This window comes from Pagrus major, chromosome 11, assembly GCF_040436345.1.
Source record: "Pagrus major chromosome 11, Pma_NU_1.0".
In the NCBI taxonomy this organism is placed as follows: domain Eukaryota; kingdom Metazoa; phylum Chordata; class Actinopteri; order Spariformes; family Sparidae; genus Pagrus; species Pagrus major.
Window position 1 is genome coordinate 15,829,605 of NC_133225.1, and position 25,417 is coordinate 15,855,021.

At 39.8% G+C, this 25,417-nt stretch overlaps 1 protein-coding gene, 1 long non-coding RNA gene and 9 other non-coding genes across 14 annotated transcripts in view; all 11 read right to left on the reverse strand.

Moving 5' to 3' along the window:
• Nucleotides 1-96: 96 nt before the first annotated feature.
• On the reverse strand, nt 97-3,582 carry LOC141005385 (uncharacterized). 2 transcript variants are annotated; one of them, XR_012179855.1, is made up of 13 exons: nt 3,516-3,582; nt 3,267-3,311; nt 3,036-3,082; nt 2,475-2,521; nt 2,231-2,281; nt 1,993-2,030; nt 1,770-1,804; nt 1,541-1,583; nt 1,314-1,362; nt 937-985; nt 729-757; nt 417-478; nt 97-238 (listed from the first exon to the last, which is right to left on the reverse strand). It is a non-coding gene; the product is annotated as an uncharacterized lncRNA (long non-coding RNA). The 2 variants fall into 2 exon arrangements; XR_012179854.1 differs by having other exon boundaries at nt 1,770-1,807.
• Nucleotides 559-632, reverse strand: LOC141005479 (small nucleolar RNA SNORD47). The gene has a single exon (XR_012179870.1). It is a non-coding gene; the product is annotated as a small nucleolar RNA SNORD47 (small nucleolar RNA).
• LOC141005472 (small nucleolar RNA SNORD78) lies at nt 825-891 on the reverse strand. The gene has a single exon (XR_012179864.1). It is a non-coding gene; the product is annotated as a small nucleolar RNA SNORD78 (small nucleolar RNA).
• On the reverse strand, nt 1,652-1,732 carry LOC141005468 (small nucleolar RNA snR60/Z15/Z230/Z193/J17). The gene has a single exon (XR_012179860.1). It is a non-coding gene; the product is annotated as a small nucleolar RNA snR60/Z15/Z230/Z193/J17 (small nucleolar RNA).
• Nucleotides 1,872-1,952, reverse strand: LOC141005469 (small nucleolar RNA snR60/Z15/Z230/Z193/J17). Its single transcript, XR_012179861.1, has one exon. It is a non-coding gene; the product is annotated as a small nucleolar RNA snR60/Z15/Z230/Z193/J17 (small nucleolar RNA).
• Nucleotides 2,101-2,181, reverse strand: LOC141005470 (small nucleolar RNA snR60/Z15/Z230/Z193/J17). The gene has a single exon (XR_012179862.1). It is a non-coding gene; the product is annotated as a small nucleolar RNA snR60/Z15/Z230/Z193/J17 (small nucleolar RNA).
• Nucleotides 2,351-2,433, reverse strand: LOC141005476 (small nucleolar RNA SNORD79). The gene has a single exon (XR_012179867.1). It is a non-coding gene; the product is annotated as a small nucleolar RNA SNORD79 (small nucleolar RNA).
• Nucleotides 3,152-3,217, reverse strand: LOC141005473 (small nucleolar RNA SNORD75). Its single transcript, XR_012179865.1, has one exon. It is a non-coding gene; the product is annotated as a small nucleolar RNA SNORD75 (small nucleolar RNA).
• Nucleotides 3,411-3,478, reverse strand: LOC141005474 (small nucleolar RNA SNORD75). The gene has a single exon (XR_012179866.1). It is a non-coding gene; the product is annotated as a small nucleolar RNA SNORD75 (small nucleolar RNA).
• Nucleotides 3,583-3,726: 144 nt separating the features above from the next.
• Nucleotides 3,727-3,808, reverse strand: LOC141005467 (small nucleolar RNA SNORD74). The gene has a single exon (XR_012179859.1). It is a non-coding gene; the product is annotated as a small nucleolar RNA SNORD74 (small nucleolar RNA).
• Nucleotides 3,809-5,517: 1,709 nt separating this feature from the next.
• Nucleotides 5,518-25,417, reverse strand: part of osbpl9 (oxysterol binding protein-like 9) — a 33,607-nt gene continuing 13,707 nt past the window's right edge. Inside the window, exons 1-21 of one of the 3 annotated variants that reach the window (XM_073475910.1) lie at nt 24,501-24,612; nt 20,869-20,964; nt 19,990-20,037; nt 18,266-18,295; nt 18,123-18,173; nt 17,513-17,551; nt 13,766-13,859; nt 12,809-12,913; nt 12,001-12,160; nt 11,639-11,751; nt 11,029-11,147; nt 10,768-10,853; nt 10,479-10,659; nt 8,997-9,081; nt 8,645-8,755; nt 8,478-8,541; nt 8,244-8,384; nt 8,067-8,145; nt 7,744-7,835; nt 7,499-7,634; nt 5,518-7,139 (exon numbers count right to left, since the gene is read on the reverse strand). In XM_073475910.1, coding sequence (XP_073332011.1) covers nt 7,065-7,139; nt 7,499-7,634; nt 7,744-7,835; nt 8,067-8,145; nt 8,244-8,384; nt 8,478-8,541; nt 8,645-8,755; nt 8,997-9,081; nt 10,479-10,659; nt 10,768-10,853; nt 11,029-11,147; nt 11,639-11,751; nt 12,001-12,160; nt 12,809-12,913; nt 13,766-13,859; nt 17,513-17,551; nt 18,123-18,173; nt 18,266-18,295; nt 19,990-20,037; nt 20,869-20,964; nt 24,501-24,524 — 1,929 coding nt within the window. In that variant the 5' untranslated portion in view covers nt 24,525-24,612 and the 3' untranslated portion in view covers nt 5,518-7,064. Of the gene's footprint in view, nt 7,140-7,498; nt 7,635-7,743; nt 7,836-8,066; nt 8,146-8,243; nt 8,385-8,477; nt 8,542-8,644; nt 8,756-8,996; nt 9,082-10,478; nt 10,660-10,767; nt 10,854-11,028; nt 11,148-11,638; nt 11,752-12,000; nt 12,161-12,808; nt 12,914-13,765; nt 13,860-17,512; nt 17,552-18,122; nt 18,174-18,265; nt 18,296-19,989; nt 20,038-20,868; nt 20,965-22,828; nt 23,100-24,500; nt 24,613-25,417 lie in introns of those variants that run through there. The other 2 variants (XM_073475909.1, XM_073475908.1) reach the window with 2 other exon arrangements.

Below are 25,417 nucleotides of genomic sequence, written 5' to 3' on the forward strand. Positions count from 1 at the left end.
ACTTATTGACCAGTTTGTACCATTACAGTGGCAAGTTCATTCACTTGATTTCTCAATGCCATAGATTTGGCCAAGATTAAAACGATAAACATGATGCAAGTTTTTAGTACAGCTTTTATTTTCCTCAAACAAACACAATCAGGTACTGTTTATTTTAACATTTATTGACAAAACAGTCGAGTAGTTCTTGATGTTCTTGTGTCCACAGGCTCAGTTCATCATCCAAAAAGCACAGCATCTGAGAAAGATCAGAAACATTTACCTGTTAATATACACTTTTATTTTCCTAAATGGTACTGCATCTTAATTTTGCAGCCCTAGTTACTATTCAGTTCTACCTCAAGTTTACTACCATACATTTCATATCATCTCAGACCACATTTTTAAAACATGTAAACCAGCAGGCTCATACTCACTTGAAAGTAAAGTTTTACACAGGCTTGCTTCCTCAGGACCAAACTGCTTCACAGTGAAATTCCTGAGGAGGGAAAAGGATTCATAAAGATCAAGAGGAAAACCAGCAACACAGGACAGAAAACAAATGTTCACTGACCACATGACCTCAGAAATAATGGAACGGTATGGGTTATAATCAGTAGAAATCATTTGGCAGAATCTTTTCATCACAGGCAGTGTGGACAATTTTATCGGAGTTTGGCACCCACAGATCAGAAATTGTTTACTGAACATGGGGCACTAAAGGCAAAAGTACTTTAAAAAATGCTTACCAAGATCAGTTTTGAGATCCAGCCCTTTCCTGGAAATGAAAAGAAAAAACCTTATTACAAGCTGGTGACTGGTTGATTAAGATTAATTTCACTGGGTTTCTCAGTAACAGATATTGTCCACATTTTAAGTTCAGGTCAGACATTTGTTAAGACATCACTGAACCCATGGCAGCCATTTTGCAGCTTGTGGGAGTATTTGCATTCTCACCTCAGTATCCCTTCCATTCACACCAAACTCTGAAGTGAACAGGCGTCACCTGAAGAGAGAGGGGCATAAGTTTAAAACGAACAAAACATTAGGATGAAGATCTACACGCTGACCAGGTCAGCTAGAGCTAATATACACATGACTCCATGGTTGAAAGTCAGTCTGTACTTTGTCATCACACAGGCCAGTCTACAGGGATCAAAGGGTTTACTATAAACCACGATCCATCCAATACATGTGCAGCTCTTGAGACCCAGAGGAGACAGTTCTTGGACAATGGCATAAATTGGAAAGTAGTGACAAGTAAATTTAAGACTAACTCTACTGGTCATCTGGGTCTTAAGATGTGCTTTAAATGTCAACATTTATATACTCACCATGTTTGTGCGACATCTTGCGCTCAGGACAGTCACAATTCTGGTTCAGCTGTAAATTGAGAATACTTGATGTGAATTAAGATTTTAAAAAATGATATTTCTTTTCTTAATACAATCCAGATCAGAATAAATGACTAATTTCCTCAACTGGATCAGCGACCTGATTCAAATTCATCACATCTGAATGCCATTAGCTGCACATGCCCCATCTATGACATGATACTTACCAACACAAGGCTGTGAAGAGTCCGACAGCAAGGTTTCACATGTCTGATAGGATGAGAGAATAGGTTTGTTATTCTGGTGTTTGATAATTGAGGACTTGATCACAATTACAGTTGACACATCAGCTAGGAGCGAAAGACAAGCATAATCTTCACGGTTTAATCTGCTGAACTATGCGATCATCATTGTATCATGTAATTAAAGATGTTATACAAAATCATTTTAACTCACCTTCAATTGGCCTTTTGTAGTGCCAGATACTCTTGCTACTGAAAATGAATTATAGAGAATTTAAACATCACTTCAGAAATAAAGCCTCACTTTTCATGCAGGCTGACACATCAGCTAGGAGCGAAAGACAAGCATAATCTTCATGGTTTAATCTGCTGAACTATGCTCTCATCATTGTATCAAATGCCATTTTAGATAGTTGTGCATCAGCTATTCAGCTCACCTTCACTCAGCCCTTTGTAGCACCAGATAGTCTTCATTCTGAAACGTGGGAAGAAAAAAAAAAATTAATATAACTTCACAAATGAAGAGGCCTCACTGGTCATGGAGGCTGACACATCAGCTAGGAGCGAAAGACAAGCATAATCTTCATGGGTTAATCTGCTGAACTATGCTCTCATCATTGTATCAGACCAGTTTAAGTCATACGATGTTTATGCTTAAGCACAAGTAAAACTCACCTGTAGTTGAGACCAGAATGTGAAGACTGGATGCAGGAATGTGAGCACCATCTGTAAGTCAGTTTCCAGACATTAATAAAAGCCCATATTCAAAACTACATGCAGACATTTCTTTATATGCACTGCATCAGTTCAAAAGATCTCTTTCACTCTTAATCAGAGAGATTCCCAATGTTTTTTAAACATGATCATCATTGACAGTTTGCTTCAGAGGAACACCAAGGAAAGTAAATTGGTCCATTACCTGCTCTGGATGTTGTTGAATAGTAAGTTCAATCGTCCCACGAGAACCTGCAGGAAATGATATAAAATGAGCAATCAAGAGAGAATCTCTCAGGTTTACAGGTATCAAGTTCTGTGCCTCAGATAATTCAACTGGTGGGTTGAAGTTATCGTCATCCATCTTGTCGAGAGTAGCAAATAAATGTCATCACAGCAGCACAGTGAGTGCATGTAGGCTAAAGTCAGACTGATGCTTCTCTAGGTGTCATGTGGGACCATACAGCTACAGTTTTAGACCTCAAATGTTAAGTTTATGCCACACAGATGGCAGGAACTTAATGTGGCTGACAATCACCAGCACTACAATTGTTTTAGATAATGATCTAGTCATTTCCTGGTGACCCTGGAAGCTGTTGGCCCTTTCCATTGTAAACATTTAATACTCAAGTTTAATGAGCACATGTTACATTTATCTAGTTTTGCAATGATGTTAGATAGGGTTTTTATCTATGTCAAACATCAGTACACCTCGGAGAAGCATAAATCCATACCAACTGCCCTTTCAAGTAAATCTGAACCTTACCCTTTTTGCTCCACTTTTAGCGTCATGTCTGTTGACTTCCCTGCTTCCTGTGGATAAATGTTTCAACTTTAGTCTTGTACCAGTCATGTCAAGCACAAGAAAAGCTTAACTAGAGAAGTCTCAGTGTAAAATTGCTCAGAAATCACTTCTGTCCACTACTCTTATTTAAATCATCACTGACTTCCAGTTACGATAATTAGGATTACTTTATTCACAAGACATCCAACTCACCAGCATTGTATTCGACGATGTTCAAGATGTGTAATCATTTTGGACCTGAAGAAAAAAAGGCATTTTAGTTACACAGCTTATACCAGTGATCACTTTTATGATTGGTTAAATTGCATAAGTCAACTAAACTAATGCCATTAATTCAACTTCAGTAATGCAGTATCAGAAATCACTTCTGTCCACTACTCTTATATAATGAAACATCATTAGTTGTGTATTCATAAACTATTGCGTTTGAAGTTTACTTACCATGTGATAGCCTCCATTTTACTGAGCTCCTGTCGATAGGCCTGCAAACAAATCAGAAAACGTACATTTTAAACTCCACACAATTTTTAAACTATGCAACTTGTAGATTAATCAGGATTTAAAACATAAAATCCTGTGATATACAGCACACCCAGCACAGGAGCTGTGCAGCTAGCTTAAAGCTAACATTAAACTAAATTCAAGCAGTTGTCCCATACTGTCAGAATAGTTGGCGTTTCTTCACGATTATTCAGATGTCCCTACCAACATATATATCATCACATAGTCATGGGACAACGATGTAGCACGCGACTGAATCAAGTGAATAAAAGTGCGAGATTAGCTGGTTGGCTAATTAGCATCTCAACATGCGCACTGAGGCACGTGGTGGAGGCCTGCAGCTAACCTAGCACAAGTTCACAATGTTATTCAACTAAACGTTTTGCTTAAAACAGCTAAGATTTAGAAGAGTAAACATAGATAGCGCATGTTAATCTCCTAGTTTTTACAGTTAAATACTACAAATGTGGCAAGACTTCAGAAAGACAAACACTTGAAGACGGAGACGTGGCATTTACCTGCTGCTGCGGAGGAAGAATGAGGACAGGCGAAGGGTGCAGCTCGCTTTTATAGAGGATGGCGCACAGGCCGATGGGAAAAATAGTCCAACGTCTAGCGCCTCTGCCGGACTGTCCGGTTATCGATGAAAAATAAGAGGAATAAAATATTGAACTATATAAATCACATAAATGAAACCAAAGTTTATTAAAAAAATAAGCAAACTTTAATTAAACTACAAAATTAAACGTTATCTATGAGGGGGAACAAAACCTATAAAAATCGTGATTCCTGTCTGTACCTGCATTTCATTCATTGACTCTAATGTTGTTGCGTTTCAGATTTTCTCAGGACAAATTATCCTAATAAACACAGATTACAGATATGTTATCTATGCATGATGCTTACTCACACATGCTGGATTTCCAGACGGGCAAAAGGGGCAACTTCCCAGGGCCCCCCACAGTGCCATGTGGGTTAACTGTGCGTCAATTGGTTATTTTTGGGCAATAAATGCAAAATATCAAGTAAGGTGGCGATTACTTAAAGGGTTACTCCACCAATTTTACACATTTAAGTGTGTTTACAAGTTTTGGGGAGTCACTAGGTTTTGAAAAGCAGTCCACTGCCGAGAAACCTGGCGCCTACATCACCCACAATGCAACTCACACTGACATCTGGAGGCAATTTATCAGATTACATGCAGCTTCCTCTGGAGCCACAGAAGGCGTTATACTGTATTTTTCACATTTGCAGAAGTACTGCCCAAGACCTGTAAACACGCTTTAATGTGTAAAATTGCTGGAGTCACCCTTTGAGTTTGTATTGTTTATATGGTGCCTGTCTACAAAAATAAAGTAACTTGAAGGACGCATGGTACATACACATGTTGGTTGGGGTTGGCAATATGGGCCTAATATCACCCATGCTCATCTGAAATAACCATGACAATATCTCGCAGGATTAAACTCATGGAGATTTAATATTATGCATTGATAAACAGGAAAATCTGATACAATCAATGTTTATGATCCAAATGAAATAAAAAATACATTTTGATTGCCCTCTATCAGGCGATACTGAGTGATACTGAAATGTATGGCAAGGCCTCAATTCAATTTACAAAGACATAACATGGAGGAAAAAAAACAATATAAGAGCTTCAAATTTAGCTTTGACTGATTTTTATTTGGCTTGTTTCTAAAGGCCTTTTGTTATGGAGGCTTTAGAGAAGGATCAAACTTAACATCTGCAACTACAGGCATTGAGATCTTTACCAGGTTTCACTTGATATGCATACAGCACCACTAATATGTTTCTCTTCACCACATTCATTGAATATTCATTTAAAATCAACCAGCTTACTTATCATTCAGACCAAATATGTAGAATAGATGATAATCACGTCTTAAATGTCAAACACAAAGATAACAAGGGACCCAGATTGAGAGATATTCTTGGGCATTTTCGGGTGAAAATTGTTTATTTCTACATTTCATCCAAATATCATTGCATTTAGATCCAACCTATAGCTGTAAATAAGAATGACGAATGATGGTTCAAAAAAAGCAGAGGTGTACAGTAGGATAAATATTGCCCTCTATGTGTGTTATCTTGAAAAACATTGGACAAAAAACAAAATTAAGTTTACAATAAAATTGAACCGGTAGAACAGTCTGGACTGTAGCAGCACTCTGAAACAGCAGCGTGTTTCACAGGTCTACTCTGGTTCCTCGTTTTCACTTTCCTCACCCTCTGACAGCACAAGAGTGAACCATGAAGGTGATCCACCCTGTCACCTGTGGGTTTGGAAAGGAAAGGTATTGTGCGGAACAAAAGGGGAGCCTTTGGTCCTCATCATGGACCAACGATTCAGAAAGACAAAAATATGTAAACAATCATTTGTTCATAAATGCCTTCAGGTAACATGGAAACCTCTTCAGAGGATCGTTTGTTCTCTGCCCAGATCAAAGTCCCTTCAGCCTTTTATCTAAACCTTTTTGGCATAATGGACACCAAAAATTGTCCTTTGACAGGTAATGTCAATGATCGCTATATTGCATATATTTCACAAATCTATCAAATCAGTGTGTTCAGATGCTATGGCTTATGTAGGGCTTTGCTTCTGGATAACACTTGAGACACAGAACAGTGTGAAGGACCCAAATAGGTGGCAAAATCAACTTGAAATGGGAACAAAACATCAAAAGGGGAAATGGAATGATTCCTAAAGATGTAAAGCCATCAAGTTCATATCCTCAAATATTTTTACACTATTGCAGGAAAGGAAAATAAACAAAAAGAGCATTGAAAATAAAAAAGAATATATATTTATATATCCATCATATGTATATCTATATATAAACAACAGTTACAACTGGTTGCAGGCAAGTGGAGAATTTCTCCCCTGGCCCTTTAAGATTCGTCCATTCCACCATTATAAGGCTGTCAAGACTCGTAGAGGGGGCAGCAGCTTTCTTTCCTCAGTCACCAGATTCCCTGAGATGTAGAGCGCCGTTTTTATTTGTTAAGATTTATTTGATTTGAACACCATCAACCACACATCCCTCGCCCTCCTCCTCCAAAAAACCATTAGTGTAGGGAAACTGCTCTGGCTCGTCCTGTGGAGCTGATGTAGGGTGTGGTCGTGAAGCAAACGGACAGAGTTGGAGGACGTCGAACCCTCCCGTCTCCACTCTGCGCTGCCGAGTCTCATGTTGGCGGGTGTCAGTGGAGGTGGAAGTGAGATTGCCCAAGTAGGGAGAGGAGCTTTACTAATTTTCATGTTACATCTTGCTTTTCCATTCGATTTCATTCATTTCCATATTGTTATTTTACAGTCAAATGCAAAGCTGTGTACATATTCAATCATCAGTCATTCCAAGGCCTGGAAAAGAAGTGGTTTTGCAAAAGAGTTCTTATGAAGACTCTGTTGTGTGTGCATTTATTTATGCATATGTATGTGTGTGTATCAGAGTGCACGCAGTCTTCTCAGTGCCTCTGAGAGGATAATCTCTTTAATAGAGGCTCATCGTAGACCCAGCACTCCCCGTCCTCGTGGAATAGCTGCAGAAACACACAAACAAGTGAGTGAGTGATTATTACACTCAAGTATCTGAGAAGACTTTATTAGAGCTCATCCTAAAATTCAGTTGAACATTATCTGACACTTCTTACAGTGATCTCTGTCAAGCTTTTTGCCTTTTCCTGTCACTATGAATGTAATTGACAACAAGATCTGTTTACTTGCTAATTTGATCATTTGCTTTTGCTCATACAACCTCAGTATGTTGCATTTAGATTCAGTCATTTTACATTAAAAAAACATGAATATATATTGCTTTGTAGGTAAAAAGATTCATGTTTGTGACTGTGTAGTCTATTATCACAGTGTTCAGATGAAGAATATGGGCTGACAGCCTCACCCTGGTCTCCCACTGCTGCTCGTTCTCCTTCCTCTCTCTGGCTTCGGCCCTCTGTTTCTCCTCCAGCCGGTGTTTGGCTTCTGTTGCTGAATCGATGTCTTTCAGCTTCAGGTTCAACGTCACGTCTCTCCACAATCTGGAGAATTGAAGAAGTGAGGGTTAAAGTTTCAAAGACAAAAGAGTTCGTTTCTAAGTTGAGGTCTCATGATGTGAAAGACTGCGTAGAGGTCAGTTTCATTTCTCACCTCCGGGACTCGTAGTCCAGCTGGTCTTCCAGCTTTCTCACTTTCTTCTTAATGATGCCCATCCTCTTAGTGTCAATGAACACTGTGTTCTCCTGGAAAAACACACAGAACACATTCATTCATGCACGAGTGTATTTCCTTGTTTCAAATCGCTTTCCTTTTGTCATTGTTCTCCAGTGCATTGAATGCATACGTTTTGTTTTGGTTCAACTTATAAATTACTGCTTATTTGTCTTAGGTAATTATTATTTAATTTGATATGTATCCCTCACCAATAAAATTATTAAAAAATAACATCTAATATTATCTAAGAAAAGACTCACTCCAGTTGCCCACTTGGCATACATCACTCCGTTCCACTCTCCTTCAATGGAGCAGAAAGACTTCTTGTCATTAGGTGGACTGAAAGAGAAAAAGAAAAGAGTCGTTAAACATTTCAATAAAAAAATTAGTTGTTGAACTGTGATTTAAAATGTACTGTGTGGACATTTTTCTCTTACAAAATCTCAGCTGTGATCCTGTGCTTTTTCCCTCCGTAGAAGGGTTTGGTGTGGAACACAATGTTAGCGCTGTAGCCTGACTTGGAGCAGGAGATGTTGCACTCTCCGCCCAGCTCCACCCACGGCACAGTCAGAATTGACCTGGACAGACGAACTCAGGGTCAGCATGGCACATTATTGATAATTCAGTAATGACAGGATCACACAAAAGAATACCCTAACACACATACACACCTGCCATATCCATTGGGGAAGGTGAGGATGTAATGTTCATCGTGCTCCAAACACGACACACAACCTGAAACGAGACCAGCACAAAATTATAACATCAACTTGAAGATGTGACTGCAAAATGTGTAAAAATTCTGATTTTGGAGTGTATAAAGTAGCAATCTCAGTACCTTGGCCAATATTGTGGACACCTATGGACATGCCCAAGAACTTAGACTTAGTCCAGATATGAGCGTTGAACTGGATCTTCTTACTTAAACACTCTGCGTAGAATGCAGAAACTACAGAAAGAAGAGAGGAAATAATCGAGAGTTAATAGAAAGTGGCAAACAAGTTACAGTTCTGAAAATCAGTCAAATAATCCTTAACATGCAATCAACAGCCTGTACTTGGCTTTATAAGGACAAATGATCTGAGCGACTGGTGGTTACTTGTCAAAAATGATCAGTGTTTTGATCCTACATGTCAAAAGTTTGTCACAGTGCTCTGTAATCAATTAAAAGAAGAAAGTTCGACACTCACTGGGTGGGTGGTGAGAGACCTGCTCTGCCACAAAACGCACACTGTTGGCTGAGGACCAGGGAACTGGACCGTCTGATACCGTCTCCTGGAGGGGTGGAGGAGATGAGGGCGGTCAGAACAAACGAGTGCTGGAGTTTCTCCATTTTATGCACAGTTACATATGAAACACCACAACATTTTGATGATTCAAGAATATTAAAAGGAATTGTGTGTTGTGTTATGTGTTAACACGGGAAAACAAAACATAAATGTACATGAAAGGCAACGCAAAGTTTTTCAATTTAGTGTTTGTCTGTAAAAATGACTATACTTGCAATTCCAGTCAAGTTTATTTGTATAACCAAATGTCACATACAGTGTCTCAATGGGCTTAACAGGCAGACAACAATATTATAGCTGAAGTGACAACAGGGGTATTGCGATATAATGATATTCAATAACTGCAATATTTAAAATGAAATATTGATATCATGTTAATAATACACATATGATACCATAGTGTAAATAACATTGCCTCTTTGTTTCTTTATGCTCTTGATTTGTCATAACAGGTGGCGGTTATGCACCACAACACTCACTGCCATCCCGAAAAATGCATTAAATGTTGTTCTTTTTGTTCGCTTTTGTACAGTTATGTTAAAAGACTCTCTCTCCACCTCCCTACACTTGTATTTTGAGTGTAACTCATTTGACAAAGAAAGAGACAAAACACAGAATAAACCATAAAGATAAAGATGAATTTGACTGAGATTTTTCTTTTACCTGAGTTTTCTATAGTGATTGAGATATTATTGTTCTAAGGAATTCTTTAGGCCACAAAAATCATGTGGTGAAAGGCATATTCACATATTGTTCTGCAGTAAATCAGGCATGAATTTAATATGACCTTTAGTCAGGGTTCGTACAGTTTTTAAGAGTAAAATTGAAGCACTTCTAAGGTACCTAAATCAAATTTTTAAACTATCGAAGCTTTTATCATCACATCTTAATTATTACTGTAAAAGTAACAGCAAAAAATAAAGTTTACAGAATTCTTTATACCCCCACAGTAATCGATGTGTACTGTCACTTTGTTTATTTTACCAGCTGTTCTTAACAACTTTGATTGTATGTTTTGATCATGATATTTAATGCTTACTATTGCTAAATTCCAGAGTAAGGGACCAACATAAGACAAGTGAAAATGCCAGGGGACAGCATACAAATATGACGACGGGATTGTTTGATTTCATATTTACAGATTTTTTTTTACATAAGTGATTGTGTTGACCCCTAATCTTGATAACATTTAAAATTTAGCATTTTCTAAATTTGATTCTGTTTAGTGGGCATGTGCACAACTTGTTTTATGTGTAACATTAATGTGAGTGAAAAAAAATCAGATGCGCTGCCATAGCTGGTCCTATTCTATCAACAGACGCTTAATTACATAATCCTAAGTAGTGAAGAACCAGTAATAGTTGCAGAGGCATGTGGTCTCACCGTGTGTGGGGGAGGCTCCTCTGTTTCACAAGGCAGATCCCAGTGGCAGTAGAAAACTTCTCCCAGGATGGGGTTGTAAGGTTTCTTGGCCACTGAACCTTTCCTCCCTGCATGGAAAGCTGACAGGTACCACTTTACCACATTTACCATGCGCTCCCGGGGCTCTGGCTGCTCAGCAATACTAGTGGAAGACACGTGAATGAGTTAAACTAATGTGTTCTGACTTTTGGATACATTTAAATATGTGTGTGACACACTTGCTTGCACCAATGAGAGAGATGAGCATTACCTTACAAATAAGTCTGGATGTGCAAAGAAGTCTGCGTACATTTCTAACAAAGATCTCCTTTCTAAGATGAAGGTAGGCAGGACCACCTGTGAAATATAATGAAGGAGAAAAACTGTAAAACTGGAGCTGCGTGGGTTGTTCAAAAGAAAACAGTGTGCACAGACAATATTATAGTGAGTAAAAAGATTAAGGACCACTGCAGTGAGGGGAATTTAGACAGAAATAAGAGAGAATGGAGTCCAGTATGGAGGGAGTCTTTACCTTTGTGAGGTCCATGCCCAAACGAACTTGAGAGAGAAGGTGCATGATGACGCTCTTGTGCTCCTCCACAGACTCGCCCTCAGGGTCATCATCACGGTCATCGTGGCTATCAAACGGGTCTGAAGACAACAGCAGAGGACATGTCTCGCATGGTTGAAAAATTACTGACTTCCCTGCCACTTCATGATTAAAACATCACTTATCTTTTACCATCTGACGAAACTAGAACCAGACTTTTTTGAATTGATAGAATCAGATTCTTAAATGTGAATATTTTCTGGTGTCTCTACTCCTCTGTGACAGTTAACTGAAATTCTTTGTGTTGTGGACAAAACAAGGCATTTGAGGATGTCATCTTGGGCTTTGTAAAATCTGTAGTTCTCACCATTTTCTGACATTCTATTGGCCAAACAACTATCGATTAATAAAGAAAATAACAGACGAATAAATCAACAATGAAAATAATCGTTACTTGCAGCCCTAGACGAAGCCAAGTCTTTACTGTTACCTTCAATTTCAGCAAGAAGAGCACCAGCTTAGAGTTTAATAAAGCACAGAAACAGTTGCGGGAAGTAGTTATAATATGTTTGTGTGTGCAGTCCTATTTTACCTGCATCTGTGGTGCCGTTGGACATGGACGAGTTGAGGGACTCGGTGGTGTCTGGTCGTTTCATAGCTGTTCCTTCATTAGTAAGGGGCGAGGCAGCTGGAGGCCCTGAGGGACTGAGGGCAAGAGGAGGAGACAGAGTGAGCGGAAAGGAGGCAGGAAGCAGGAGAGATGAAGAGATAAAGAATGAGTAGGAATTCACAGGCAATTCTGTAACAAACTTCTCCGACTTTATTCTCTCTAAGCAGCATTTTCCCACCTGTGCTGGCAAATGCTATAATTACAGTGTTGCTTTCAAGCTGTGAAGCTGTAGCTTTGCTGTATGCAGTGTCGACTGCAGCGAGGTGAGGTGATACTATACTCACTCTATGCAGTGTTTGGGGGAAGTGCTGCTCTGGTAAAACTCATCAGCATCGTAGAACTCATCCTCGCTGGAGGAATAGGAGAAGTCTGGGACAGAGTGTGAGGGGATGGGGATGTGAGCCGGGGAGGCGACGCCGCTGCTGGGGCCTGAAGGGCCACTCCCTGACAGAAGGAAAAAAATTTAATCAAACATTGTGTGTCATGTCAGTGCCCTCTTGTGTTTTTCTTTTCATTTTATGGATTTAATTTATGAGATTTCTTTATTCACACAGCATACAGTTCACAGTCAAATCTACATAATGTTGTTCAGCTGGAGCGTTCATTTCTGAGCCTGGTCCAGCAGGCTGTGTAAAGTAACATTAAGCTGTCTTTAACATAGTGATGGCTTCCTCCGCAGAGCGTATTGACAGTACTCTGGAGCTTGCAGCTTTCCTTCTTAATGCACAGCGCAGCATTTTAATACTGCTGCCTCAGCACAGAAGACAAACAGGCATGCACCTCTGCTTTCCTTTGCTTTTGTACTTTATGTTCATGGACAAGGCACTCCAGGTTGGAAAAGAACAGTAATAATTAATATTATTATTGATTTTGCACTCATGGTTGCGTTCTTATTACATTAGCCTCATGTTGATTGTAAATTAAAGGCTCTGACAGGCTTTATGCAACCTGTAATATAAGTCAGCAAACTGTCAAAAACCTACAAAATGTCAAGACAAATTAAAACCATATCTGTGCAATGTTCCTAATATGTAATTTGTGGAATGTGTAATCGACGCTGATCATTGGCTGCAGGAGTGAAGTGAACTTTACCTGTGCTGTTGGGAGTTGGGGTCTGCAGACTGCCCATCACTGTGACGACAGGACCAACGGGTAACGTGGAGGGTCGTTGGTCTGATTTACACACCTGAGAAGCGTCTTTAGAGGAAATGAGAAAGTAGATGAATTAGCACCGAAGCCTCAAAATGAAACCAAATCGCATTAAAAACAGCGTCTCAGAGAAAAAAAAGATCTAAGACGCTGCAGACAGAGACTTCAGCTGTGAGGGGGATTACACAGTCTATTAACAGACCAAAATGAGAACGGCCTACTTTGCATGGCTCATTTCAGCAGCACTTTTAAACAGTCTTGTCATAGTCAGCTGACCAAAATAGACTTTGATTTTTTTTCTTTGGTCAAATCTTAGTCATGCGATTACATTTAGTCAATTATTATTCCACTGAGGGGGGGGCTGGAGGGATCTGCTTCAACACAGAACAACATTAATAAATCAATTTTCAAAGAGAATTAAGTCTGAAAAATGAAATATAAGCCCATTAATATGTGTAATAACCATAACAGATTTAATGCCACTGAAGCCTGCTGTAGATCCCCAACAGTGAGGAAGCTGACTTGAATCACTTTCCTTCAAACACGGATAAAACATTTAGTTCATATATTGAAACCCTGAATGACATCAATATTGTCATAGTAGAACTTGCATCAGGTTTCATCCCATTGTGTTCAATACCACAGTGAAACATTACACTTCAACTGTTATTGAGGGAGAACATGAACTCTTGTTGTTAATTTGTTGACAAATTTGTCAAAAATGAGAAATGAAAAAGCTTTTGCCAGCAAACACTCGAGACAGAATTAACTGTGCTGCGCAGAGCGGATCCATCAGCTGAAGGAGATGAAGATTGTGTGAACAACAGGGGGAGCTGCTGCCACCCTCTGTGAGGCACCAGTTTGAGTGTGCATAAGAAACAGTGAGGAGGTGACAAGAACCTGTGGGTAGTGTGGTCTGTGTTGGCATCGTGGTGTTGTCTACAGGGGTAGCCAGAGGGGGCTGGTAGATCCCATCCACTGGGTTGATGGTGCTCTGGAGCAAACAAACAAAAACAACATTGCCATCAACAACAAAAACAAACAGACACTTGCTCCAACAATAGCACACCCACGCCACTGCCTGCTTACTAATCTATGATGCTGTTCAACAGATAATAAACCAAAAGAGAATTTAGCCCCAGTTTTGGACTTTAAACTGTCTACAGTCATTTTGGAAAATATCAAAGAGCCTATTTTAGTGTTGAGTTTATTTTTGCTATACCCGGTTTATGTCTTGGAAAGCAAGAAAAAATGGTGAAATCAAATAAAATCTATAATCAAATGTGCTGACTTGAAACACAGAAGTCAATGTAACCTCTCACCCTCGACTGGGCACCAATCACAGCCTCTGTATAGATCCTTTTAATGGTATACACTGAAATAAAATATGCACCATCCAGCCTGGGAAGATCAATTTCCTTTCACATCATTTCCTGGAAAGCGTGGCGTTTCCAGGTTTCATTATTTTGATCAATACGAAAACCAACGGCAAGGCTTGAAAACCCAAACACCAGCAGCAGCTTTACACAATAAGTAACAGCGCCTCTTGAACTCGGTCTAAAAAGGGTTAATTAACTCCACAGGGCTGCAGACTAAATCTGTAACACGTTTTAACTCCCCAGCTTGTGATTTCCCTATGGTGAAAACCTGCGGGGACGTTCCTTTCTGCAGCAGCCTGCCCTCACCGGTGCCACCTCAATCAACATCATATGTCCATGGTTTGAATACAGGCAAACACACATAAGTGTGCATGCACATAGAAATCAGCCTGTTGGCACGGCCTAATGGGGTCAGAGGCACCCGATGACCCAACTGACAGGAACACCGACAACAATGTGAGCTAAAACAAAACCATATCGACCCTTTATTCCCCAGCGACTTCCCCTCAGGGCTCTTGGTGGCACTGAAATGAGATCCAGTCAATGCGATGTGTAATATCCTATTACTTAAACTTGACCTGCAGTCAAAATGAACAGGCACAGTGAGTCAGAACATGACCCGACTAAAGGCTGTAAAAGCGAAAATACAGTAGCTGGACAAGAATACCAGAAAGTAAACAACATGCCTGCACAATCCCAGGACGCAACACTGTGCATGTTACATAAAACATAATGACTACAGAGGAAGAAGAGCTGTGAAGTAAAATAATGGCTGAAACATTCCTCCTCAGATCTGAATATTACCCTCCGGTCTTATTTTTTCTGTCTGTTTTGTGTTGAGAGATGTGCCAACAAAATGAAAGTTATGATCAGAGGTAGAAAATATCATGCAGAGAAGCTTGCTCTGATGTTTCAACTTTATTTGCCCTCCTGTTCACACTACTTTCAAGCTTCTTGCCTTCATTTCTCCCTTTCTAGCTCTCCTCTGCCCAATTCTCGCCCTGTCCACGTGCCTCCATGAAAGTAAGGCGAGGGCTACTAATTATAGACAATTACAGAAATATTGGTCTGTCATGGTGGGACCCTGCAAGTGGGAGCGGAAGCAGAAGCAGGTGAAGGGAAGACAATTGCAGATAAAACGGGTGTAAATGCTGTGTCATGATCGATATATTTCTTTTAATCACAGCACATAAACTACTTTGACAGATAAACACTGAACAGGCTGAAGGTGATTCTTACACTTTACGGCAATTCCCCCATCGGTGCAGTGTGCTTGGCAAGGTCAATCAAACATGCTGCCTGTGTTTGTGTTTTTTTAGCTCTGCAGTGCATTTATCATTTGCTCTACATTAAAAGGCACACATGCAACGTGACATTTAGACCTTCTACAGCTCAAAATGAGATATCTTTAGCACAAAGCTTAACGCATGTAAAGTGTGCGCAGATAAATGTGTAGACAGAGCTTATGCTGTGCTATTTATACTACGTAATACTGTACTTAATGACTGTGAGATTAAGTCAGCTGTAAGAGTAAATGCAGGCCTATGAGCTGTACGGCCCCTGTGGGATTCTTGATTCGCAGACCACACTGGAGGTTTTTTATGCCTTAGTCCATTACCTACAAACCGTTCACATTACCTTACCCACATTTTTCCAAAGCATACTGAAAGTTTTCAGATGGATTTTTCACCTACAAGGTACTCATTGGGTTTTTGGTCAGAGTAGGGTGGTCAAAGCTCTAAGTACACTTTTCATTTGCCCTTCAGTCCTCACATTTCTGGGACATTTATTTTCCAGTCCACCTCCCTCCCTCTAGAGAAAAATCTACTTCAGCAAAATCTATATCGCAATATGTAACCCATTCGAGTTGAAGTCTCATTTTTTTCGTAGCACTAGATTGCATGACATTGCCGTTGTGAACTGTTTGGAAAAACTGGTGAGAATTGATGGCTGACAGCAGACTCAAGCTGTGCCTTCTGAGAGTCAAACAACACACATGCATGGACGTGTGTGGAAAGGAAAACGCACAACCCAAATGCCAAAAAAGTGGGGACACAGTGTAAAACCTTAATAAAACAGGATGTGACAATTTGATAATCTGTTTTGAGAAAAGAAATATGTTTTTTGAAAATTAAAGTATGTAAACCTATTCTACTAGGACCCCCAAATAAAAGTATGAACCTGAAAATCCGCACAATATCCTCTTTAAGTCAATGCAAGCAATCTAGCCTTGTATTATTGTCTCTATTTATCAGCTTTAACCTCACCCATACTGATAAAGAGCTGAAAATATTGATCTTCCTATAAATCAATGGTCTGATATATATTGTGTATCACTAATTATGGTTAACTGTGATGGAATATGAATATAATGCAAGATTTAATTCTCCAAGATCCCTCCCCAAACACATCAGAGACTGTACAGACCTCACAACCTTCAAAACACTCACCAAAACTCACCTTTTTAAAACTGCTTTTAATGTATAACTTCTGTCTCTTTTTTATGTTTTCAGTGTTGTTTTTATTATTCTGCTTTTTAACCTGTAAAGTGTCTTTGAGTACCTTGAATAAATGTATCATTATTGTTATTATTATTATTAAGATGATATTCACCATTCTCAAAGGGATTTAAACAAATGGGTCCCTGTAGGATAAGAAATCAATTTGAGAACTGATAGTCAATTCTTCAGAAAATAAGTCAGTGATTTAAAGTACATGTGATTTGTAGATAAAACAAGTAAAACTGCTGGTAGGACCCTTGACATGAAGACAGGACACCTGCAGAGTCAGCAAAAGTGCTGTGTGGATGGCTTTAGTGCTCGATGGTTCAATAAGCAGGCAGTGTGTACACATAAATCAATGGTGAATTAGTTGACTAATTAATGAGTGAAGGGAAGTGCAATACTCTCATATACAGGCATGCAAACACACATACATATTCAGCAAAAATGTGCATTTTCTATATTAAAAGTTTGCACACACATACACATTTTGTATCTTGATGTAGAAAAGAATAGTTCCCAACCACTGCTGAAAGAATCCAAATCTAAGATGAAATCAGGAAATTTTTCTAACTCTAAACAGGAAAGTGGTGGCAGAAATGAGGGAAAGAGCTTCAGAAAGAGCTTATCTCCAAATTAGACTGCATGCACTACAAAGATCTGATTTATCTGATTTTCTACAGTGGAGAATAAATATAGCAAGAAGAGAAAGTTAGCAGTTTGTTTGATTTCAATTTTCTGTCATGGACGGAGAATGTCAAACTTACTATAAGTCCGTTTGCGTGTTGCTGTTCGTTACTTTGGTCCTTAAAATTTTGAGAAGACAATGTTAGACTACTTAGTGTAGGAAGAGTCATTTCATAAAGCATCCTGAGCAAATGCGGTGTAGACAGCAATGAGATCCATCCCTCTCATAACATGGAGCTGAAAATTCACCAACTTGCCACATGTAGTAATCCTTTCATCACATGGTAAAACACAGATTTCTTTCAGTATCAGTTAATACCAGGATTACTCAATTGGTGAAACAATCTCCATGATTACTCCACTCATAAATAAGATCGTAGAAAATCTTTTTCATGAGTTTTAAAAGCTACAACTCTCACCTTACGACTATGTGAAGCAGAAATGATTGCTCCACTTCCTTTTCAAAGGGCTGAATGGAACATGTGATGAAACGACTACTGGGCTACACCCTCATCAACCACCGACCCAGATAGCAACTGTAAGCAGGGAACTACCCCAGAGACACACAGCAGGTAACATAGTGCACACACTCAACTTGTTGTGATGTGGTCTCACAAGAACAATGATTATGGTGAAGTGGCAGAGCAAACTACAGAGATAGGAACCAAACTGTGCTGATATTGTGTTTACCTTGGCGATTTGCAGCAGTACAATACAGTGCTTGATGGACTCTACCATGCTCTGAAAGAAGAAGACAGAAAAGGAATTTAGCAACTCAGAGCTGACTTTAAAACTGAAAGACAGGAAGAAAAATGTGTTAATGTGTCACTTACACAAGTAGTCTCTTTCAAATTTTCAACTTTCTGTAAAAAGGAAAATGAAACAGACCGTAAGATTGAAGAGCATTTTAAAAACAAATAGAGAGGTCAAAAGCAGAAGCGCTGCACAACTGGTCGAATAACGTCAATGTAATGACGTCCTACTTACTGCAAGAATCTACAAGAATATTTCCTATTCTAGTGAAGTCAGTGACCAACAGCCAGCATGAATCCCACAGAGGAAGTGAATCACACAGCTGCTGGTAAACTACTGTGACACTCTGAAACTGAACTGCTTCCCCCAACAATAACATGACTTACCTAGAACTAAAATTTTACATAACAAGACAAAATGTGCTTGTGTTGACTGAATGGTCTTAAAAAACAAGAAAAAACAAAAGCAATTGTAGTGTTAACTGAAGCTAATTATTATCTATAATAATTGTATCTGGTTTCTGACAACAGTCCCTCAAGTACACGTGTCTTTACTTCATTAATACACAAGCATGGCCTCTTGTTCATCAGCTGGCACACTCACAAAACACTCAATGTGCCAAATTTAGCTGAAGAGCTAACTGTGCCAGTCTGTTAAGAGCTGCGACCATTATCATAATCAGCTGCTATTTTAATAATCTATCATTACCAAGCCAAAGAGGTTATGTCATCACCTGTGGTCGTTTGTTTGTTTGTTTGCTAACTTTTGGTGCTGCTGTCGATAAAGGGAGAGATCCACGATGGCAGTAAGCGCTCTACTGAGTGACATTCTAGTTATCTATTCAGTCATTTAATAAGCAAATATGCTTTACCTTTTCTTGTTCTCCAATGTGAGGATTTGCTGCTGTTGTCTCTTTTAAATCATTGCAAACTGTTTTAAACAGCTGATTGGACAAAACAAGTCACCTGAAGACATAATTTTTGTGATCTGGGAAATTACGATGGGTGTTTTCCACCATGTTGCAACACTGTGCACACAAAACAATTAATTGATGATGAAAATAATAATTTGTTGTGGCCATGAAGTCTGCACAGTCACTGATCTGAAGTCTGGCCTCTCAGTCAGCTGAGGACAGTTTTGGTGTGGCTGGGTATGCCTGAAGATTCAAACTCAGAAAGGTAATATTTACAATATTAATAAGGTAATAATAAGACACAGAAATATTCATTTCTTCCATGACTGAATAAATAAGCCGTCCTAAGAGGGGAATAAGATCCCCAGAAGACTGTCTGAAGCAAAAAAGGTGGCTACTTAGACGGTTCCTGCAAATATAAACAAAGTAAAACTGTCTGAAATTGTGTTGTCCTTTGAAAATAGTTTGTTTATTCAATCATGAAAAATTAAATAATGAAGAATTTTCTCTTCTGATTAAATTTCCTCCCTCAAAACTACATTGTGCACCTTTAAGTAATGGATATATGTAATGAACTATGATATGTACCATGATAACTGTTTTGCTAGCTTTTCAAACATAAAGACAAATTCTTCATTTACTTTCTCAATACAAATGCTAAGAAACAGATTGTACAGTCCAATTCAATCACCTTTAAAAATACTCTGACAATTTCAAACTGACCAGTGACAGCTATCAAACGCCTGCACCACACTAACAGCTATCATTTTTCATTCCCGAGCGCTGTGTGTCAGCCTGCTACCCCTGCTGTTAGCCAGGCCTCTAATGACAGCAAGAACAGCCGACCAGAGAGCTGACACACAAGGACAGAGCGGCACTGCTGGTACTCACTCTGCGTGATTCATCCTCTTTGCAGTCCTTGATCTTCTCATCAAACAGCTGTGTGAGAGTGATCGGGAACAAGAGATGAAAAGGCAAAAAAGAGAGAAAGAGGAAATATGAGCTAGGAAGGGTACACAGTCAAATGAGTATTGAAATGATCAGATATGCAGCGATGATGCGACCTGAGATAATGTGGTGGCAAGAAGCAAAGTCTTTTCACCAAGGAAGGACACTCGCAGTGTTTTCATTATGCTACTGCTTCTTTTAATTTTACTGCCTTATCATCATGCTACAACAAATCTTATTTTTAATAACTTCTGCTTTGACATCAGAAAGGAAATACTCACAAAAGGTGAGACAAAATAAAGGAAGGTCATCATGACATGGATTAAAATGCAAGTCATGCCATGTATGTGACACATTTACAGATTTAATTTCAGGTTGTAATTTGGAATAAATTATTTGATCTGTATGGAAAGTCTTTCAAATTGATCATAGTAGCTCTGGATGTTGAACCAAAATATGTTAAAGTGAGTGGCAGATATCCTAAATTTCTCAAATCTACATTAGTGTAAAGCAGGATTATTCAATACTTTTTGAGAAGGCCCAGATTTGAAAAAGGTGACGTGCCAAGGGGCCAGACATTAGTCAGTATTCAAAAGTACAGGTAAAATAAAAATAAAATTCCCTCTGCTTAAACAACATGGGTTAAAAACTTTTTAATGGAGGCAAGAGTATTTTTCTGCTTACCAAAAGACATAACTAATGGGTTAATCAGCCTACCAATTAAACGATCAAAGGGCTGGAGTGAGGCTGTTAAAGGGCCACATTGCTCTGGTGCAAAGAATTCCAGATGAAATCATGTTGTCGGTTCGGTGTTGCTCCTACCTTTAACTGGTCAATCAGAATCTGTAGGTAGGCGTCAGCTTCAGCAAGTTTCTTATCAAAGTCTTGAACACTCGGAACAAATCCTGTCTCAGCCTCCTGATGGTGGAGAAACAAACAAAGCTGAGCATTAGTGCAACCTTACCAAATCAAACACCATGCAAGTATTCGCATAGTCAAAGTAAAATACACAGCCACTACCAATAATATCAGACATGTATTCACATATTATCCATTCATAGAAAAGAAGAGCTCGTCTCTGTCGCCTCCTGGCCAGGTGAGCTTTGTAAACTGTTACACAAAATGGTGGACAGAAACATCAACAGTTCAGGGGAATCTTCCAGCAGCGTACTGTACTGGGGGAGATATGAACACTATTGTTTAAAGGCTAGCCTACATAAAAGGCCAGCAGGTCTGTCTGCCGGCCTGCCTGACTGGAGGCCAGCGGATTTCAGGCTTCAACAAAACTGAATCAAGGAACTCGAGGCTGGAGACAATTAAGCTACTGACAGAGAAGCATGTGTGTAAATGGGCTGATGTTTTTTTAAATAGCTTGACTTAATAGCCCACATCAGAATCAGAAATGCAGACTTCACACTAGTGAGTGACTAGTTATATCAATACCACTGAAATGGTTTGAATTAGGTGTGGGACAAAATGTCTATAAAGCAATACATCATATCGCTTCCTCTTGCAATACCATGATCGATAGACTGGTGTCAAATATTGCTATTTTTTATTAAAACATGTAGGTGCTCTGAACAGATTCCTCTGACAATTTGACTCACCAGAGTAATTCAATCTGTGTAAACTTAATTTACACAGATTGAATTGAACATATTTTAGTGAACCATAGTTGCTTCCTTCTTTTAATAATGTCAACTCCAGAAGTGTTCTACTTCCTGGCAGTTCAACCTTTTGCCAGTTTATGGTTATTTTACATCGTAATGATGGCACACATGGACAAGGACAACTTGCAGTCACAGTCTGTGTGATAAAGAGGCACTAAACATTGTTTCATCTCAGTTCCTGCCAAATTTTGAGAACTGACACCACAATGCAGTCAATAAATGCACAATTCCTGCACTTTGCCTTTCTAGGGGTCTTTTTCTTCTTCAGTTAGACAGGTAATATGATGTATCGTTAGATGATATACATGATGTATTGTTTATCACAGAACCACTGTTTCATGATACTATCATTATTGTGTACACTAAATATATAGTGAGTTACTTTGATTCCCAAGCCTGGTTTCAATACTCATTTTCTGCAGTATCGAGACACCCGTACCAGCTGCGCTTTGTTGCCATCTCTACTCTCCAGCAGTGAGTTGACACAAACGCACACACTGCTGCAGTGCCTACATGGTCAGAGGTAAATTAACTTAGATGTTGTTCTGCTCAACACACAGTACACAAGCCTTGTTATATTTATCTTTTAATAAAGACCTCAAATCTTACGCACTCAATGTTGTGTGAACCTGGCACTTGATCGATTTTTTTCAAGGTCTTGTATCGTAGATAGAAATTCTAGTATCATAACAACACACACACTCTGACACACACAGAAACTCGGGCACAGTCAATGTCATTACATAATATGCATTAAAAGGTAATTACTAGAATACTGGCAGGACGGAAGTGACCGGACATCTGTCTCTATCTGTCTGAGCTCAACAGAGCACGAACAATCCAGCTGACTATGCCACAAAACCAAAAACAGGAAAATGAGCAGATAAGGTACGTGCAGACAAGACTTCCTTAAAAAAAAAATCAAAAAAATCAAAAAATCATCCGTCAATAGCGAGGAAACTCAGCACCTATGACAACACAATAACCCCTCTACGTTAAGCCAGACGAATCAGCAAGATGACTAACACAGCGTGTCACTGCTACTGTGCACACAGAACAACAAAACTGATAACACACTGAGACCCTGTTAGTCAATCAAGCCCTTATCAAACCATGTTCGGTGGTGCTGCCGCTGCTTTGGATTTGCTGCGTCGCATAGTCCTGGTGTGTCCTGAGTCTGTGGAGTTTTTCCTTCCTGCTAAAGACGATCTCACAGGAACGTGAAGGAAAGCCATTAACAGCCAAACACTAAACACTGTTGGCAGTCACCCTGGCATGAGACCTGCTAAAGTTTAACTGTAAAAACTCGCTTTATAGAGAACAAAGTCTGAGTCAACTCAGCAGCCATGAAGCCTGACTGCAGTTAGCTGTCCAACTTCCTCAAAAGGATCAAAGGTGCTTCACTGTTAATGTGACTGCAGAATATAGCTGGCCACATGAGGGCCTGAACAAAAATCAACTGCCATTTCAGTGTGAGCAACTTGCCTTGTCCGATTACTCACACTTCACTGGAAGGATCACCTCAGCTTATCAAGATAAGAACTGTCTTACTTGAAGCTGCCAACAACACACCAGCACAAGCACATCTGCAGGTGCTTGTGTAAACTTGTGTGGACTACCTTTTTGAATGTTATACTCTTCAAATTTCATAGTGAAGTGTTGCCTTTTATTTTGGCATTATACCTCAAGATATAGCAGGGATTAACTCCATCATGCACCACTTCTGTAATACAGAATACAGAGCTGCACATTTTTTTTGATAAAAAGGTCAAATGTGTCACAACATGGCATTATAAATGAAGCATTGTGGTGCTACAGAGATGCCACAGCCTACAAATCATATTCTGTAGACGTTACAGGAATGCTTGTGTGGTACAGACCTCAGAAGAAAAACACAATTTTTATATTTTTTTTCAGTGAAAATTACTATTCCCACTAAAATGAAGACACACCAACACTTGACAACATGATGCAACTGAATTAAAGACCAAAAAGATGTGTTAAAAAAAAACTAAACACTTAAATGCCTCTTAAAGGCAGTGTTTCCCACAGGGCTTGTCTATTCAACTAGTTCATTGCACAGGTGTTATACCATACATCACAACTCGCACTATTTGTATTAAAGCTATAAATACAAGTGAAAAGAAACCAAAACAAAATTTGAGCAGGAAAATGAAGCTGATAAGGTGACAAAACAGGACAGAAAAATAAGATTGAGCCCCTATTATTACATAGTGAACCATTACTCATGTTTTGTCAACACACATAATGGAGGGGAAGTGTTTTTTGTTTTTTTTACATACAGAGAAGATAAGTTTGGGAGCGGAAAGTCAGAGGCAGGTGGTTGCTTTTATAAACAGCCACTGTAACACCACGTCATGGTGCTCGTTTAGTCACTGTTCCTGAAATATTCCCAGACGTCTGCACCTCAGCTCCCCCTCGTTCCCACCACGCAGGCCGTGCATCCTATCCTGTGAGTGTGTGTGTGTGACTGTGACGTGGGAATTTTTCAGAGCAGCCTGCAAAGTCTCACACATAAACAGTCAGAAACACACCCAACCACCCAGACTCTACAAATAACACTGCCCTGGCACCCTCCCCCCGCCCTCCCATATCTATTTGTCTTTTCACTCAGAGTGACCCACTTTAAAATGCTGCTGCCCCAGCAGCGCACTGCAGCCGTTAAAGTTCTCCTTGCTGTGGTGCAGTGGCGTTTGTGTATGTGTGTATGTGTGTGTGTGTGTGTGTGTGTGTGTGTGTGTGTGTGTGTGTGTGTTTACTTACTGGGTGCCTTGCTCCAATGGACATACTGCGTTAAACCTTCTACATCTCTCCCATCAGGCCATTTAGCCTGACACAAGATCCTTTTCTCTTTCTCTACATCCGTTATTCTGTTTTTCTCTCTCTCTTTCTGAAGTTAGCGCTCTTTCTCCCTCCTTCTCCTCCTCCACACAGAAACAGAAAACAATCTTCTCCGCTTGCTCTCCACTGCAGTTTGCCAATATAATCCAAAGCAGCCTACAGATTGTGAGTTAGCTGTGCAACCAGTCCGGCTACGGCATATCCTTGGGCAGCAGTTATCAGCTGAGCCTTTGCTATGAGGGCAGACGGAGCTGAGTTAATCCAGGACCCTCCCCTGGCAGGAAAGGCAGACTTCCTCTCACGCAGGCAGAAGAGAAAACACACAAAGCAGCAGCAAGTGCTGACAGGGACAAGCATTAACAGCCACTCTGATTGGCTGAGGCAGCAGAGGCAGATGTTTGGTTGATCAAGCAAGCGGCTCTCGGGTTGGTTACTGCTCGGTCACATGGTGCTACGACAGCAGCGCACTAACACTGCATAAGTGTGTGTATGTGTGTGTGCGCACCGAGCAAGCAGGCACACGTAGCACATCAGAAGGACTTGTCACAGAAAAAAAAAGGAGGAGGGAGGGAGAGCAAATGAAAAGGTTGGTCATGAGGTGAAAAAGGAGGAGGAGATGGGTGGGAAGAGCTGTACGTAGATGATGATGAGGGGGGAAGGAGGAGGAAGAGTTGGTTTAGGGAAAGAGAGGAGGAAAAACGGTTGGCTAGAGAAACAACTGGAGGGCATGACACACAGGAAAAAGAACTGGTTGAGACACACTCAGTCTCAACAATCATAAAAAACAGAGACACAAAATAAAGGAACAGAACCAGCTAGCTGCCAGCAGGTCAGCAGTA